Below are 17,252 nucleotides of genomic sequence, written 5' to 3'. Positions count from 1 at the left end.
GGCCCCGGTGCCCCCGGCCCCCTGCGCTACCTCTCGCTGCCTCCCCCCGCCGCCGTCGTCTCCCCACGCCGCCGCACACTCCGCACGTTGTCGCACGCCGGCGCCGTTTCCACCCGGCGCCTCCGGCTTAGGTATACTCATATATGTGTATATTGTATATGTGTATGTGTATGTGTATATTGTATATGTGAATGTGTATATTGTATATCTATGTAGATATGTATATGTGTATATTGTATATGATGTGTATGCTGTATGTTATATATATGTGTGTTCGTGGTATAGATGTGGGCCATCGTGCCGTCTTTTTCTTGCAGGTTTTGAAAACCTCGCCGTGCAGGGGAGGTGCTGCCGAAAATTTGATTGACATTATTGTGGTTATTTTGTAGGCGAGTCCGTAGCACCGTCCTCGACTCGTGGAGCCTCGGTGCTGCTACCCCTGCTTCTCCCGTCCTCGACTCGACCGGTGAGAAACCTTGTTATTTATTGTACACATCGAAAACCTAGTTAGGCGTCTCCCGTTCGAAAGAGATACGGCTGGAGATATGTTGATCTTTACATATCTGAAACCGTGTCTATTTTGAATTGTCCACGTCTTTGGACAGCCCGAGGATGTGTAGGTATGGGGTTAGTTTCCATGGTCTACTTTGATCCGTTATAGAGTTTCGGCAGCATCTCCCTATTGTTCTTCGGATACACAATCTCCCCGTCGGGATGTGTATTTGAGGAACAGTGGGGAGGTGCTGTCGAAATTCAGTCTTGGATAGGAGTAGACCATGGAAACTAACCTCATATCTACACATCCTCGGGTGGGATTAGGACCTATCCCCACCTATTAGAGAGTACGTATATGTGGGTGTTTGCAATGATCTCTTGTTGAGAATGGATTTTTCTAGTATGAGCTCTTGATGGACTAGTCTATTCTTGTTTGGGTGATTCTTAACTAGGTGAATGCTCATGTGGTGATCTTTTTATACATTGCTAAAACTTGATACTTGCTTCACCTCCACTGTTGTAACTTTATATCATCTCGTTGGCGATGCTATTGTTTCTCATGATCTATCAAGCTTTATCTCCCTAGTAGCCTTTGAGAGTGCATTGTGATATATTTGAGAAGCTTGTTAGGTTCTGCATTTCCATGCCATGCATTTTGTGCTTTCATGCTTTTCTTGATGGTTGCATTGTCAACAAGGGGGAGAGAAATCTACACCAACTCTTTCATCTATCAAGGGGGAGACTTTGCATGTATGCATGTTTTCAGGGGGAGTGCATAAGTTCAGGGGGAGTATTTGTGAGTTGTTGATGTGCTCTTGTTATCGTTTGCATGTATGCATGTTTTCAGGGGGAGTGCATAAGTTCAGGGGGAGTATTTGTGAGTTGTTGATATGCTCTTGTTATGCTCTTATGCTCTTGTACCGGTTGCGTTGAGCTGTTTACCTCTTCTTGAGGAGCCGGTTTTTTGATTTGAGTTTAGATTTTCATGTGATTGGTGTTGAGCCCATTTTCTGCCTCTTCTTGAGGGATCACATGATTTTATCTCAGTTGTGTAGAGCCGTTTTCCTTATCTTAGGGGACTGAGATTTTTTATTTTGAGTTTCTTGTTTTCTATTTCAATACTATGAATTTGTGGGGTGTTGTCAATGCACTCATCAAGGGGGAGATTGAGGACCAATGGTGGTCACCCTTGGATGATGAGTGATTGACAACGTTGTGTTGGTTTGATGTTGCTCTTGGCTTGTGATGTGCAGGTGTAGGATGTTACGTGGCGGTCGACGGCGTGCGGTGAAGGTCAAGCGAAAGGTTCATGCCGATGGACCAAGGACGGTGAAGGATGAACGCGAGTAGGCTTGGATCGATGGACCCGAGGAGTCCAGGTGAAGTCACGGGCGGTCCACATGGTGCACGGTATGGCGAGAAGGCATGACAAGATGGAGACGGCGTCAGTCGAGTCAAGCGGGAGGCTTGGCGGAGGCCGGTCACGTGTCGACATCGTGGAGGTCGCGTGGCGGCCAAGCGTAGATGGATGGTTTGGGTGGTTTGGGCCTCAAAACCGGGGGCGAGCCCGGTGCGGCCGGAGCTTCGAAAAGGAGGGCACGTGGCGTCATCGCGAAGCTTGCATCGAGGCGAAGCAAAGTCGTGAAGGCGGCGTGTCCGTCCGATGCGCGGATATAAACTTGGATCAAAATGCCCCTGCGTGGGTAGTTATGTTAGTTGTAGCTGTAGGGGTAATTTTGTCTTTCGTCCTGGACTATAAATAGGGATGGGGGGCTGGTTATTTCAGCACCTCTTGGCTTAGCAACTCATTATCTATTTGCTTAGAGGCTAGTCATGTGCTTAAAGTGAGAGGAGAGAGGGAGATTAGAGAGTGATTATTCTTTTCTCTTAATTTCTTCATCTTTAGTGGGTGGATGAAGGGAGGAGGCTAGTTCTCATCTTGTATAGATGATGTTCTCGTGATTTAGTATTGTTTGTTGTCTCAAATTGTGCTAAATCTTTGATTCCCGAGCGTTTTTCTTTTTCCCTATTTTCGGAGCTATTTTTGGGAATTTTTCGTTCATCTTGTTTGAGCCCGAATCTCGTGAGTTTTGTTGAAGGGAAATATTGCTAGGACCTTAGGGAGCATCTTTGATATGATCCCCCTTCAAATCCCTCACGAATCCGGCTTGAATTTTGAATTTTCCCAAATCGTGTTCTTGAGTTAGAGTTTTGGTTTTCTTCAAGATTTGCAATGAATACTTGAGCTTTTTGAGAGTTGTCTCATGGATCTATTTGCCCTTGGGGTATTGTATCCTTGTCTCAAGTTTCGTTTCGAATCGTGGAGTATCAAGGAAGGAATTTTGAATTGAAGTGTGGCCGGCGTTCTTTGTGTTCTTGTCTGTTCGATCTCTGTTCCTCGTATCCTTCTGTTTGTGTGCGCAGGTGACGGAGCAGCGCTTCACTTGTTGCCAGGCCGTTCACAGCGAGCGGCACGCGGGCCGGTGGAAGCAAGCAGCGGCCCAGCAGCCTTCGCAGGCCGGCAGCCCAGCGAGTTGGCAGGCTGCCCCAGGTGCTGATCGCTAGCAGGCCGTCTGGAGCTTGCGATCCAGGAGTAGCTGACGCATCGCGGGCCAGACCAGGCCACAAGCACGGCGACAGGCCGAGCAACGAGCAGGCAAGCAGCGCAAGTAGCAGGTAGTGCCTTCGTGCCATGAAGAGTTTCTTTCTAGCTACAGTGATCAATGATTTGAGTAATCATTATTAGTTCTTTCACATGGCTGATAGCACTGTTCTAGTCCATGGTTGTTCGGTGTTAAATTAGCTTTTCTAATCCTATGTTAATCCTAACACTTAGTCAATTAATACTTGTTCACTTGCTTGAGTACTTAATGTGTTTTCTCTCTTGCTAATTATGCTTAGTTGAGTAAGTTTTTTTTTTGTTTGTGAGCTTGCTGGAATCTGATTGTGAGTCACTTTATGCTCTGCTTCCGCCATGTCATGCATATATTCGGATCACTTTGAGCTTTACTTTCGATACGTGTATCGTTCCTAGGGTGAGCTTGTCACGAGTTGACTTGCGTCATCTTGACGATACAACGTGCTGTGTATTTTGGGGTTGCATTTGGGACATAGGTCTAGTTCTCATTGAGAATTTTTATAGGTTCCCATTCACCCTCCTCTGATCACCCTTTCGGTCCTTCACGCATCCTTTTTCATTTTCATGTTGCATGGTCGAGCAGTGTCTAGATTTGCCGATGAATGCTAAGCTGGGCGACCTCAAATGCCGTGAGCCACATGCGTGGAGACCTGCAGGTAGGGTTTTTGGGGGATCCGATCCGGCGGGCCGGTGGATCGAGGGGCTCAAGAACGTGCTCAGGAAACTTACCACCGACAACTGCTCTTTCCAAAGGAACGACAGAATTGAATCTGAGGTCCGCCAGCTTTGCGTAGCTACAAGAGAAATGTTGCAGAATAAGAGACGAGATTCTGTCGGTTAGCTTTGCGGTCTATTTAAGCAAGCATCTTACAGACATATGAACTTTGCTCTCTACCGAAGCAAGATCTCGTTGCCGCATAAAGTGTGTATCAAACTTGCCGATCACCAATCATCCCAATCATTATAAATATACTACTGCAGCAAGCTAGGCAACACTGCGTGCTGTGCTTGCGTGTACCAAATATTAAAATGAGGCCCATTATAACTACTGGTGCCGAACCTGGCAGGGGTGATCTGATGAAAGAACCACGGTAACTAGATGTCATTTCTTGCTTTCATTTTGTTTATTATTATATTCATTTATTATCCAAAGTCAATATAGTTGTCATGTTCCATTTTAGTACATGTTTACACTCATACGCTCAATTCTTCTTATAGTTTGTGCGAAGAACTACCAAGTTTAGTCTTGCCAACTGCTCCCTCTCTCCGTAAATATAAGAGATTATAGCAAAAACATCACAAACATTACTAGCATTTACTCCCTCCATTTCAAATTACAAGACGTTTCAATAATCTTGGAGAGTCAAAGTTTCTCAAGTTTGGCCAAATTTATATGATAATATAATAATATTTATGATGTCAACTAAATACCATTAGATTACTCATCAATTATATTTTCATACTATACCTATTTGATATAAAAAATCTTTATAATTTGATTTATAATTTTGGTTAAACTTGAAATGCTTTGACTCTCCAAGATTTTTGGAACGTCTTATAATTTGGAATGGAGGGAGTAATAGATTAATCGTGAAATGCAAAATGATCTGTAGTCTAGTGGTTAGAGGCTTAGAGGACCTAGCTGAGCAGCATACCCGAGTTCTCGACTCTATGGCAGAAAATTAGGCTGGTCTGAAATAATAATAAAAAAAGCTAAGGGCATCTTCTACTGACTCCGGTCAAAACAACAAAGATTAATCGTGAAACCAACTACCAGAACATTTGTATAGGTATTATTGTAGTACATTAAAGATCATACCAATGTCCTAAAATGCATATATTTACACTTTTTTGGCGTGTTCCCCCACATTGTGTGTGTGTAATATTTTGAATAATTTGGTCTGCCAACACTGCACCTTTTCACAACCATAATTGTAAGGTTTTCTGACCGCGGCGAAATCAACTATTGAAAATCGCTTGTAGGCTTATTACCCTTGATTTCCAGTTTTCAAAGTTAATTACCTCCTACCTGGCTTATAGAGAGTGATTTGGTCGCTACCTCCCTTTTATCTTTCATTGGTGTGGGCTTTAGCCCATGAATGATGTGTGTCCCCTAATGGTCTCTTTCTCTCTTTTCTCCCTACTCTCTTCTCTCTAGCTTGTGAGATCGTCCCATTTCTCTCTCTTTCTTCTTTGCATGAAATCCAACACGGCCGCGGAAGGAGGTTGAGCACTAGTTCATTAGCATCTTCATGAGTGAAATTTTAGAAGCTCTCCATGAGGCAAAATCCAATGCGTGAGTCATCACCAAAGGACCATTGAAGGGAGATATTTCCCACTCCACTCGATTGATGCATTGCTAGGAAGGTAGACATTGGTGCACTTCCATTCCTTTCTTTTCCTCCTCTAGACTCCTTCCCTACTTGGCCCATATATTGGGGGAGAGTACCACTAGGATTCGGTCTCCACATTGATGAGTCTAGACTCTATGCATGTATCATGGTGCTGGTACAAGGTTGTCACCAACGAAGGAGACTATAGACACGTCCATAGATTCGCGGGAGAGATTGATGGCAGTGTGGCCGAGGGTAGGAGTCATGTGGAGAAGTGGTTCTTTTTTGAAGTCAGGTGATGAACATCATCTTGCGAAAAGGACAACGTTGGATTCAATTAGGGCCAAAACAATACATTGCAACTATAGGTTGGTCGATGGTAGCAACAATAGGTCTAGGAGCACAAGCATTGAAACCTCACCCCTCTAGTTAATAATTGTGCAGTATAATCACCATCAAATATGTCCCATGTTGGCGACATGGTTTTCTTCTTAATACAAAGATAGGCAACTCTCTCACGTGCTCTTTCTTTGTTGAGGTGAACAGCAGGGGAGGCCCCTACTGATATTTTCTATTATAAAAAGGAGAATTGTATACACCTTACAAGGCCTTAGGCCCAAAGAGAAAAATGAATTACAAAACAAGGCTTCCATAATTTTATGGGAGGGCTTGGCCCTATGCAGAATAAGACTAAACACGTCTGTGAAAATTGATTACTACCTCCCTAGTGATAGAGGCACACCATAAAAAAATCACTTTATTGCCATGACCCACGTATGTTATTAAAATAACCAAAAGTAATATCTAATGCTTAATCTATTTATCATCATGTACGTCGGACAAAAATATCCAAAAGTAAACTTATATATGATTCTAAATTACCTATTTATATTATTGTTGATATACAAATACTAATTTAAGCTATACACTCATGATGTGTGTCGCCATGTAGACACTTTATACATGTATGTGAGGAAGTGATGAAAAGTAAATTTGTGAGGAAAGAGTAATGCTACAACATGCCGTAACTAGCGGGAATGATAAATCTGTGAGGGGATGCACTGTAGGAAATGCGCCTCGATATATTAAATACAATGCATGGAGGTGGATGAAAAATTTATAGAGTAATTAGTAATTAAGAAACAATCACAACTGGGCAAGGATAACAAGTACATACACCTATGAGTATTATGTTGAAGTATTAAAGAAAATAAAAGAAGGGTAGGTAAACAGTTTTGATTAATTATTAGCTAGAAGTCCAATTTCTAAATAAATTTTAAATACAATATCTATTTAAAATATTAATGAGGTATCAATGGTGAATTGCATCCATTCAGCTGGGTGCCTGCTGTCCAAGAGCTGTGGTACACGTGGGAGATCCACAGCATGATCATCCTCAGCCTGTTCCTGCAAGTTTTCCTCTTCCTCTTCGCAGGAACACGGATGCGTAGCAACAATGGCCTGCGGCGCTTGGTCCTGTGGCTTGCCTACTTATCGGCCGACTCAGTGGCCACCTTCGTGCTGGGCCACCTCGCCATCCGCACGATCGAGCCGAGCGACCAAGGGCTCATGCCCTTCTGGGCGCCGTTCGTGCTCGTCCACCTGGGCGGGCAGGAGACCATGACGGCCTTCTCCATGCAGGACAACGAGCTGTGGAAGCGGCACCTGCTGAACCTGGTCATCCAGGCAGTAGTCGCCTGTTACGTCGTGCGCAAGTCCTCTTGGCCGGACCGCCGACTCAAGGGGGCGTTGGTTCTCGTGTTCGTCTCTGGGTTCTTGAAGTACGCGGGGCGTACTGCGTATCTCTACTTTGCGTGCCCAAAGTTTCTGAAGAGCCCCTTGTCTTGGAAGTTGTTTGGGCAAGGCAGAATTTCTTATGAGGACCAAAGGGAAAATGCCATAGAATACATGGGAGGAGTTCTTGATAGGTTGTCCAAACGCAGTACAGAGCGTTCACGGTTCATGGAGTCCTACAATCTCACAACTGACATCATGGCAGGGGATGCTCCCCTCAACGCAGTGCGAACCATCACCTTAGCTGAGAATGGGAAGCTACCAGGCATGCTCGATGAGTTCCTGTGTCGTGATGACCGCCAGAATGCCTATGAGCACGTGGGAACACTTCTTGTACAGTGCTACTCACGACTCTACACCAAAGGTTATGTTGTAGAGAGTTTGACAGATGGTTCCACTGCTCCTTTAAAGCACAAGGAGGGTTCATCAGTTGGCTCAGGATCGCTATCTAAGCCTTTCCCAGTTTCATTAATTGTCTTTCATTCCCTTGTCTACGGGGCATCCACCCTCTTTCCGTATGTCAGAATCCCGATAGCCCTGGTGCTCTTCGCGACCGCCAATAAGGGGGACCCACTACTCCATGGTAGCAGAGGCAGAGTTGATATCATGGTGTCCTACCTACTGCTTGTGGGAGCAATAGTACTAGATGTGTCCTCTGTTGTCAGCTTGTTTTTGCCCAACAAGAAACAGTGGTGCCAAAAGCTCAACCAATACAACATGATCAATAGTGCAAAGGTACCCTACAAGTTGCTTAGCAACATACACTTTCTTAGCTTTGACATTTTGTTAGAGTGTGGCCCCGGACGTGATAATATAGACCTCAGTATGCCCATGAAGAAGTTCATCCTCGACACTTTGTTAGCCTCAGGAACAAGAAAAGAATGGAACATTTCCTGCACCCGTGGCCAGCTTGCGCTTCATCACCGCAAGCCGATGACAACCACACTAAGAGCACTTGAGGATAGCGTCAGAACCGGTGTTGATTTCCCAAGAAGCATGCTCGTATGGCACATTGCAACAGACATCTGCTTTCATTACACCGGTCACAAGGACGCCGCCACCACTTCTTCATATGGATTATTGAAGAAGCATGACTATAAGCAGATAAGCAGAGAGCTATCGAACTACATCATGTACCTTGTCTTCAAGTGCGGTGTGATGCTTACTACCTACTCCCAAGTTGTACATGACGACACCATAGATGAAATTGCAGAAAAGATATCGCTGTCAGGTGATCACGAAGATGCTGCCATCACGAAGCTTCTTCTTTCTGAAGAAATCAAGGTGGAGCATGAAGAATCAAAGGAACAAGTCGAAACAAGCAAGGTCAAGCATGAAGGAGAAACCACCAAGCAGGAAGAACAAGATGAAATTGTCCAGATAGAGCATGAAGAATCGACCAACGATGACAGTAACGATGCCGCTGCCAAGGATCACATGAAGAAACACTGTCAGAGTGCTGAAGCTCTATATTCTTCTCCAGTCCTACCCCGTGCACGTGAGGTGGCCCGGGAGCTGATTAGCATCAAGGATGAAGCTGAGCGCTGGGACCTTATTGCCGCGGTTTGGGCGGAGATGCTTTACTACACCGCGCCACGTTGCGGGGCAGCTTTCCACGCCGAGCATCTAACCAAGGGTGGTGAGTTTGTCACTCATGTTTTCGTTCTCATGTATTTGCTTGGTCCTTTCATGCCACCCCCTGGTGCTTGACCTCCTTCACCCCCACTACATGCGCCTGTTGTGTCTAAGCCTTTTCGAGCAATTATTTCATCATCCTCTACTCTTATGATTGTATCTTACTTCGATCCAAACAAAGAAACTAGCTTTTGTGTGTGCAACTGCAGCTATCTTTTACCATCATATCATATGTAATAAGTTTCCAAATTCCATGTGCTCCAGGAGGACGATGGAATATGTAAACACCAAATGGAACTTTTTTCATGAATTTCATTGAATGCAAGTCTCATGTATCTCGTTGATCAGAGGATCGAGTTGTTGTAGCGATTGAACTTTGAGCTTAATTTACTGAGCATGTGGTTGGATCAGATCGATGACCCTTAAGCTGCTAAGCATATGAGCTGATCCGTGATAACCGATCATCAAGCTAGACCTGGGCGCGTACGAGCACGGCGGCACTGCCCGGACGGACGAGTGCAGCATCGCGGTTGCTGTCGTCGCGTCGCTGATGAGCGATGCATCACTGCTGGCGCGAGCACGACATCTCACTACAATGCTGACTTTGGCATCTGATCCGCGCATCCGTTTTCTTGTTGGTCGAGCAGTCTAGATTTGCGAATGAATTCTGAGCTGGGCCATCTCAAATCCATTCTCTCTCGACCAATTCAACGAAAATGATCATCATATAGACGATTCAGTAATTACTGTTGTACACGCTCTGCCTAAACATCGCTATTTGCACAATTTGGAGCCTCTGATTTCCCCGACCAAGTGCTCTCACAAGATCGATGATCCATTACTACTAATTACTACATAATACTACCTGTCTCGATTTGGCTTTGATCTTTAGAGGGAATCATGTACTCCATACTATGTGTGTAAATGGTACAGATATAGGAGTACAGATCTCTAAACTTCAAAAAAGAAAATCAGCAGTGTTGTTGTTCTTGACTTTCCGACAACAAACCACCAGAACCCTGATCATCTCTTACTACCAGCCCTTCAATTCGTTGCGTAGCAAAAAGCTAACAGATGAGTATTACCCCTAGTGGCGGAGCTACAATTTATAGAGGAAAAAGTCTAAATCACCCTCTTAATTACAAAACTGGTCAGCACTCTACCCCCGTAAAAAACCGGGTAACCAACACATTAAAGTATCCAAACCCGGCCAAATCACCCCCTGGGGTGGTTTCGGAGGCCGGTTTCGCCTATGTGGCGTCACAGTGGACCAGTTTTGCTTATGTGGCGCCAATGTGGACTGGCTGACATATGCCCCCCACCTGTCATTCTCTCTTCACTCCTCTCTCTTCCCTCTCCTCCTTGCTCGACGGCCCACCCATCTCCTGCTCCCGTCCCTCTCCTGCTCCCACCGGCCGCATCCCTTGCTCTGCCGCCGACCGCCGGATGCCAGCCTCCGGCCTTCTCCCCGCTCGTCGGTCCACGAGCCCCGCTGCCCTACCCCCGCCGGCCCCTCGGGGAACCACCACTGCAGATGGTGAGGCGGCAGCCGGCATGCTCGGCGCGGAGGCAGCAGACATCGTGCCACTTTCCGGCCGCCGACGTGGCCCATGGCCGGCCAACCACCACCCGCCGTCGTGGCCCGCGGCTCCCAGCCTCACGCGCAGCACCCGCCTCCGGGCGCCACCGCCTCCCTCTCCCTTCCCCTCGTGCGGCGCCTCTCGTTCGGGCGCGCTGCTGTGCTTGGCGCCCAGGCGCCGTCCTCATCCTCGCCGGCGGGGGCAGGGGACACGGGCCAGCGAGGGCAGGGGAGCGGGAGGCGGAGCTGAACCAGCGAGCACCGTGCGTCCATGCCGTCCACGAGCACGACGACGAGCAGCAAGAAACAGAGATTGAGGAGGGGGCGGAGATGGCCGCCGGCGATGGCAGCGGTGGCGGTCGGCGGGTGTCCTGGGATGGGTTTGATGTGTCGATTTGAGAGGACCTGAGGCGGCGGCCGGCGGGTACCCCTCTCCCCGCTGCTTCCGACCGCCTCCATGGCCGCCATCGCGGCGAGCCGTGGGGATTTGGCAGCGGCCAGCCCGCCACGCCATGGCCCCTCTCCCCTGTTTGGCTAGCGGCGGGGGAAGAAACGAGAGAGTGGAGGAGGCAAAAAAGAAAAAGAAAAAGAAAAGAGCTGTGTCACAGCCATGCGGGTCCCACGCCACGTGTCATCCCAGTCAGCGAAACCGCCCGCGTGGCAGTCCACGTGGGCAAAACCGGCCTCCGAAACCGCCCTAGGGGGTGATTTGGCCGGGTTTAGATACTTTAATGTGCTGGTTACCTGGTTTTTTAGTTCAGGGGTAGAGTGTTGACCGGTTCATACTTCAGGGGGTGAAATAGACTTTTTCTAATTTAAAGAGTATGGCAAGCCAATCATACTAGAGTATGCTCACCGTCGGGCTCGACGGCCGGTCAGGCGTTTCCTCGAACACTGGGTGGACGAGGTGGATGGCGAGCTCGGAACAGGTCATGGCCGTGGTGGCTTGCGGTTTTGCTGCTCACGGTGTGCGGCTCCTTGGCGCGACGGTGCTCCTGCTCGCAGATGAAGGCGGCTGGCGAAGGCATGGTCGACGTTTGACGAGCAGCATTGACAGCAGGTACGAGCGCTCCTCGGTGGTTCTCTGAGTGCGGCGCGGGAGTGCAACTCCTAGCGATGACTGTTTTGTGCTCTGACCGTTTCTTCCGGGGTAGCAGATCCCCTGAGCGAGTCTTCCAGGATATAGGCTAGCATCCTGGTTTGCTAACCGATTGCGCGTCTGAGTGCCTTATACTTGTACATGTATATATACTCTGAACCGTTTCTTCCGATGCTCCTCTCCTTCCCCGCATGGCGCCCAGCCCGTCCTCCACCACCTCCTCTGGTGCATCTGTCGTGCCCTGGGACCTCGACCCCTTCCATGTTGCCGCTCCAGTGCCCATTGCCGCCTCCACTGTTCAGCTCATCAACATTCGATCCCACGTACCCGACACTCTTGATCGCCATGACTCCGACTACTTCTCTTGGAGCTCCATGTTTGAGCTCACTTTCTACAAGTTCGGAATTCTTGATCACCGCGATGGCACTGTAGACACCCAACTTCACCCTACGATGCCGTGTGGACACAGATAGAGCATTACATTGTGTCACGGATCTACCTCACAGTCTCCAAGACGATCCACGACATGGTCTTCCAGCGCCACACATGACGATGGCGTAGTCCCTCTGGCTCAACGTTCATGGCCTCTTACTCAATTTTAATGCCAGCCCAACACGCTGTGTACGCCCTCTAGGACATCCACAACCATCACCAGGGTGATCTCTCCATTGATGATTTCTGCTGCTGCCTCAAGCGCTTGACGGACACTCTCGATGATGCTGGCCACACCGTCACCGACCAGGATCTCGACGTCAGCACCATGGGCGGCCTCAGCTCAAAATTCATCATACAACAATGCCCTCGAGGAATCATCACCATGAACCCACTCCTGTCGTTCTTGTGGGTGCACTCCTACATACCTTCTTCAGGAGAAGATGCATATGGATTGCACTCGCAAGATGGAATCTACCACTGCCCTCCTCGCCACCTGTTTGGACTCCTCCAGTGCGGCCATTGCGCTCATCGCCAAGGGTTCCTCTAGTGGGACACTAACCAAACCACTGCCTTCCTTGACGCCGTCGACGCTGGGCTTCTCACCCACCAAAACTGACAACAACTGCAAGAAGAAACACAAGTAGTCCAATGACAAGCCACGCTTTAATGCAAATTCCACAACGGTGGTGCGCCCACATCATGGCGGTCCCCTGGACTGGTGTTGTCCAGGCCTGGCCCGTGCCGCCCACCACCTGGCACGGCCCCAACATAGGCGTACTTGGCAGTCGACAGCCGCCCAAGGGCTCCCTTCCACGTCATGATGGTCGCCGTCCCTGGAAAGGTTCCAACAGCTTAGTTCGACAAGGTGCCCAACCTTTACCCCACACTCCATGGTCAGTCGTCATCCATCACCGACTACAATGGCAGTGGTGACTGGTTCCTCGACACTGGCGCATCTTTGCACGTGGCTATACATCCTGTATTTCACCATATTCTCCTCTTCTTCCTGACTCCACTCATGTGATTGTTGGCAATGGAGCTCCCATTGCCGTCACTTACACGAGCACGGTCACCATTCCAACTCCCACTGCCTATCTTTACATCAAGAATAATGTCGCCCTTTGCTCATCAAAAAAACTTGTGTTTGTTCATGCGCTTACTCGTGATAATCCTGTCACTGTTGAATTTGATGCATTTGGGTTCTCTATCAAGGATATTCGTGTGAAAATGGTGCTCCTTCATAGTGGTTCCTCTAGCGAATTGTATCCATTGCGCGCTCCCACCACAACCCTTGGTCATAGACTCGTCGCCACCGCCTTATCAAAGTTGTGGCATTCCAGACTCAGCCATCTTCGCAATGATTCTTTATCTTGTTTACTTCATTCATTTCAATTTTCTTGTTCACTCTTGGATGATCATTATTGCCATGCCTGTCGCCTTGGCAAACATGTTTGTCTTCCTTTCGGCCAGCTCCAATAATGTAGCCAATCACTCATTTGAACTCCTACATTTTGATGTGTGGACATCTCTAGTGATTAGTAATTCTGGTTATAAATTTTATCTTTACATACTTGATGATCACACTCATTTTGTTTGGTCTTTCTCATTATGCAATGAGTTTGATGTTTTAAGACTTCCATGCCTATGCCCGCACATAGTTTGGTTAGTCCATTGCAAGCTTGCTAACATATAATGGCGAATTTGACAATCATGTGTTGCACTCCTCTCTTCCCATGGCAAGATCCTTCGCCTCACTTGCCCATCATATATATCTTAGCAAAATGGTCATGCCGAGAGGGTCCTACGCACCCTCAATGACAGACTCCATGCCAACCTGTTCCATGCTGATGTGCCCACAACATTCATTCTGGGCTAGATGGACCACCTCGTCCTGCTTCTTCTTGTGATATTTGTTGGCCCAATGGCTTATTTTACAGCATTATCAGTACTAATCCTTGCTGATGATGTTGTTGCTACCATCGTCACCATTCATCGGTGGCCTCCTCAACCGAAGCCCTTGTCACGTCCATGACCGTTGCCTCTGCGCTGGTTCGTGCCCGAGGACGTGTTGTTGCAAACGAACTATAATCTGCTGCCAAATGTGGATGCCAAATCAATGAACTCACGGGGTTCTTTGGGTCTTATAGTGGTATAAAGTGATCAGTTTTAGTTGTTCAACAGCGTGATATATTCAGATTTGTAGTTCAAGAGTGATTTCTAGATTGGGACTAGTTAGGTTGTAAAAATAGACTTTTTTTCTGATGATCTTGAAGGAAATTGAGTACTTTCTTCATTAGTTTTCTTTTGGGTATTTAATTGTGATTGTTGACATCTAAACAAAAGTTTTGTGGAGAAACATGAAACCACGCATTGCAAACGATATGTTTCAAGCAGAATAGTGGTGACAACAAATATTCAACTAGTTGCTAATGTCTAGAGCTCTTCAAAAAGCTATGTGCACAAAATTAGAAGACTTGATTAGGACTTCTCGAAATGAATGTTCCCCTTCAAACCTTTGCCCTGACAAATATTCCTGTTACAAGCAGTCGGATTCAGCAGCAACTTTGAAGAAATATAATAGCTAGCCACTTGCTTTGGTAACTACAGGTGAATTCTTGTAAACACAGGGTTGGCCGAAAGGACCTTCATGTGAACATATATGCAGCAAGTTACATTATCATTTGAAGAATGGCCAAACTTTTGAAGCAATGCGATGAGTGTTGATCCGTAACTACACCAGTCTACCAAACCAGGCTTTGAAAACATGTTTGCTATATTTTGGTATGTTCCTAAATGGTTATCAGAATTAAAATCTCACTACGGGACACAGGAACATTGCCGAGTGCCTGGGGCACTCGGCAAAGCCCAAAAACACTCGGTGAACCCTTTGCCGAGTGTAACACTCGGCAGTGGGCACACGGCAAAAAACCTGCCGGCAAACAAACTTTGTCGAGTGTTTTTTGCCGGGCATCCGGTAAAGCTTTTGCCGAGTGCCCAAAAAATACTGGGCAACAATTTCAGAAAAAAAAAACAATCGCTGGCCGCCGCCGCCACTGCCAGCCACCACCACCGCCGCCGCCTCCACTGCCGGCCACCACTGCCGGCCACACGCCGCCACCGTCACTGGCCCAAGCCCTCCCTGGATCTCGCCGCCATCTCCCTCCCCATGGCCAGTGACGCCGCCATCTCCCTCTACCTAGCCCACGCCGCCATCTCCCTCCCCCTCCATGGATCTCGCCGCGCTACCGCCGTCTCCCTCCCCCGGCCCGCGCCGCCGCTGTCCCCTCCGACCCTGCCCACGCACGCCGCCATCTCCCTCCCCCGGCCTGCGCCGCCTCCGCCCCTGCCCACGCGTGCCGCCGTCTCCCTCCCCCTCCCTGGATCTCGCCGTTGGGGGAGGGAGGGAGGGAGGGGCGGCCCCGGCCGCCGGATGTCGCCGGTGGGGAGGGGGCAGCCGGAGAGGGAGGGGGAGGGAGAAGGAGGGGGCCAGCACCCGGATCTCGCCGAGGAGGGGCGTGGGGAGGGGGCGGCTGCCGGGGGAAGGAGTGGCGGCCGGCCACCGCCGGATCCGGCCCCGGGAGGCCACCACGGCCCCGCCCACCATGGCCTCCGCCGGGGGAAGGAGTGTGGCGGCCGGCCACCACCGGATCCGGCCCCGAGGGGCCACCACGCCCCCCGCCCACCATGGCCTCCGCCGGATCCGGCCTCGAGGGGCGGCGCGGCGGAGGGGAGGAGGGGAGGGGCCCACCGGAGGAGAGGGGAGGGGGCCGGGGCCGCCCTGGGTCCGCCGGAGGAGAGGGAGGGGAGGGGGCCGGGGGGGTGCGCTGGAGGGAGGGGGCCGGGTGGGGGGGGGGGGGGGCGCTGCGGAGGAGAAGGGGCGCGCGGGGGGCGGTCTCTGGTGCGGGGGGCGGTCTGCGCAGGGGGGGGGGGTGTTTTGAGGGGGGGGGGGCGTCTGGTTTGCTGAGTGTCCTACGTGGACACTCGGTAAAGGGTTTCTTTGCCGAGTGTCTAACGTAGGACACTCGGCAAACTTTTTTTGAAAAAAAATTAAAAAATATCCAACAGTTTCAAAAAAATACCAAATTTTCATACAAACCAATATATGTTCTCTATTGACTATACAAAAAGTTTTGTAGTCAAACCAAACTCGACCGTCACTTCGACTCTAAATCTTATCGAATCCTCTCAAAGATACTATTCTTCTTCTGAGATGCTTCGGTTTGTAATCATTGTACATGATGAAATGTGCAAAACCTTCTCAATTTTTTTTTCACAGCCTCCACGTATTATATCATCACATTATGACAACTCTCATGATTTTCAGACTTGCTTGTTTTTTTTACAATTTAAAAATACTACTGCCACACGTTCATGGTCGTGTTTCTTGAACAAGATGTTCGAAATTTCTTTTCATTTCATGGGTCAGGTCTCAAATTGGGCCAAATAACATGAATATCATTTTTCTACTCATTTTGTTCCATAATTTGAATCACTTGCAGTTCAAATTTGACTTATACCAAAAATTTCCTTGAAATACAATTAATTAAATAAATATAGCAAATAAATCCAAAAATATACCAAATTTTAACATGGAGTACCACATGTTGTATGTGGGGAGTAGAAAAAATTTCATGGTGAAAAGAGAAAAAAAAATTATGTGGGGAGTACCACTCGTGGATGAGATCGAAGGAGTCGAACTAGATGGCCGCCATTGGGCAGCCTTGGAGGACGACCGGCGGGGATCGGAGCCGACTCACCAGTTGGTGTAGGTGGCAGCGATGAGGAGGAGCACAGCCAGCAGGACGGCAACGACACAATGATAGGGTGGCGGATGCAGAACAACTTTGGGTGTGGGGATGCAGGGATGGAGATGGAGAGGGTGGAGGAGACGGGGGCACATAGTGCAACGGAGGTGCGGGGTTGGAGGCCTTCGACGGGGAGGGCATCTGGGCCTCCGTCAACAGGAAGATGCAAGTGCAACCAAACATAAGTTGAACCAAACAACAGATTCATTCAGGAATGTGCAACCAAACAAATCCAAATGGATCACACCATCCTACATCCCACGAGTCGGTGATACCCCGCTATCTAGGCTCCCCAGCCCTAGAGCAACCAACCACGCCCTTAGAGAATAAGTAAAAACAATATAGTACTGCGGGACAATTTTTGACCTCTTAATTGATTAAGACGGCATAAAAAGACAGCTCCTCGGCAACATAGTCGACTTGTGCCAAGATACATTGT

General features: G+C 48.5%; 1 protein-coding gene across 2 annotated transcripts; it reads left to right on the top strand.

Annotated features, from left to right (window-relative positions):
* Positions 1-760: 760 nt before the first annotated feature.
* LOC117866407 (uncharacterized) lies at positions 761-9,242 on the top strand. Of its 2 annotated transcripts, none has more exons than XM_034750605.2 (2): positions 761-4,224; positions 6,902-9,242. In XM_034750605.2, exon 2 carries the CDS (start codon positions 6,910-6,912, stop codon positions 8,968-8,970), a length of 2,061 nt encoding a protein of 686 aa, XP_034606496.1. In that variant the 5' UTR covers positions 761-4,224; positions 6,902-6,909; the 3' UTR covers positions 8,971-9,242. The 2 variants fall into 2 exon arrangements, with proteins under 2 accessions (XP_034606496.1, XP_072151862.1); XM_072295761.1 differs by having other exon boundaries at positions 6,804-9,242.
* The last annotated feature ends 8,010 nt before the right edge of the window (positions 9,243-17,252 follow it).

This window comes from Setaria viridis, chromosome 8, assembly GCF_005286985.2.
Source record: "Setaria viridis chromosome 8, Setaria_viridis_v4.0, whole genome shotgun sequence".
In the NCBI taxonomy this organism is placed as follows: Eukaryota; Viridiplantae; Streptophyta; class Magnoliopsida; order Poales; family Poaceae; genus Setaria; species Setaria viridis.
Note: the sequence above shows the minus strand (reverse complement) of the source record. Positions and strands in the feature narration are given on the sequence as shown.

Bases quoted from the DNA above. Each gene is read 5' to 3' on its own strand.
- LOC117866407 (XM_072295761.1), top strand. From the start codon at position 4,163: ATGAGGCCCATTATAACTACTGGTGCCGAACCTGGCAGGGGTGATCTG. The intron at 4,225-6,803 runs GTAACTAGATGT...GCATCCATTCAG, and splicing joins GATCTGATGAAAGAACCACG to CTGGGTGCCTGCTGTCCAAG.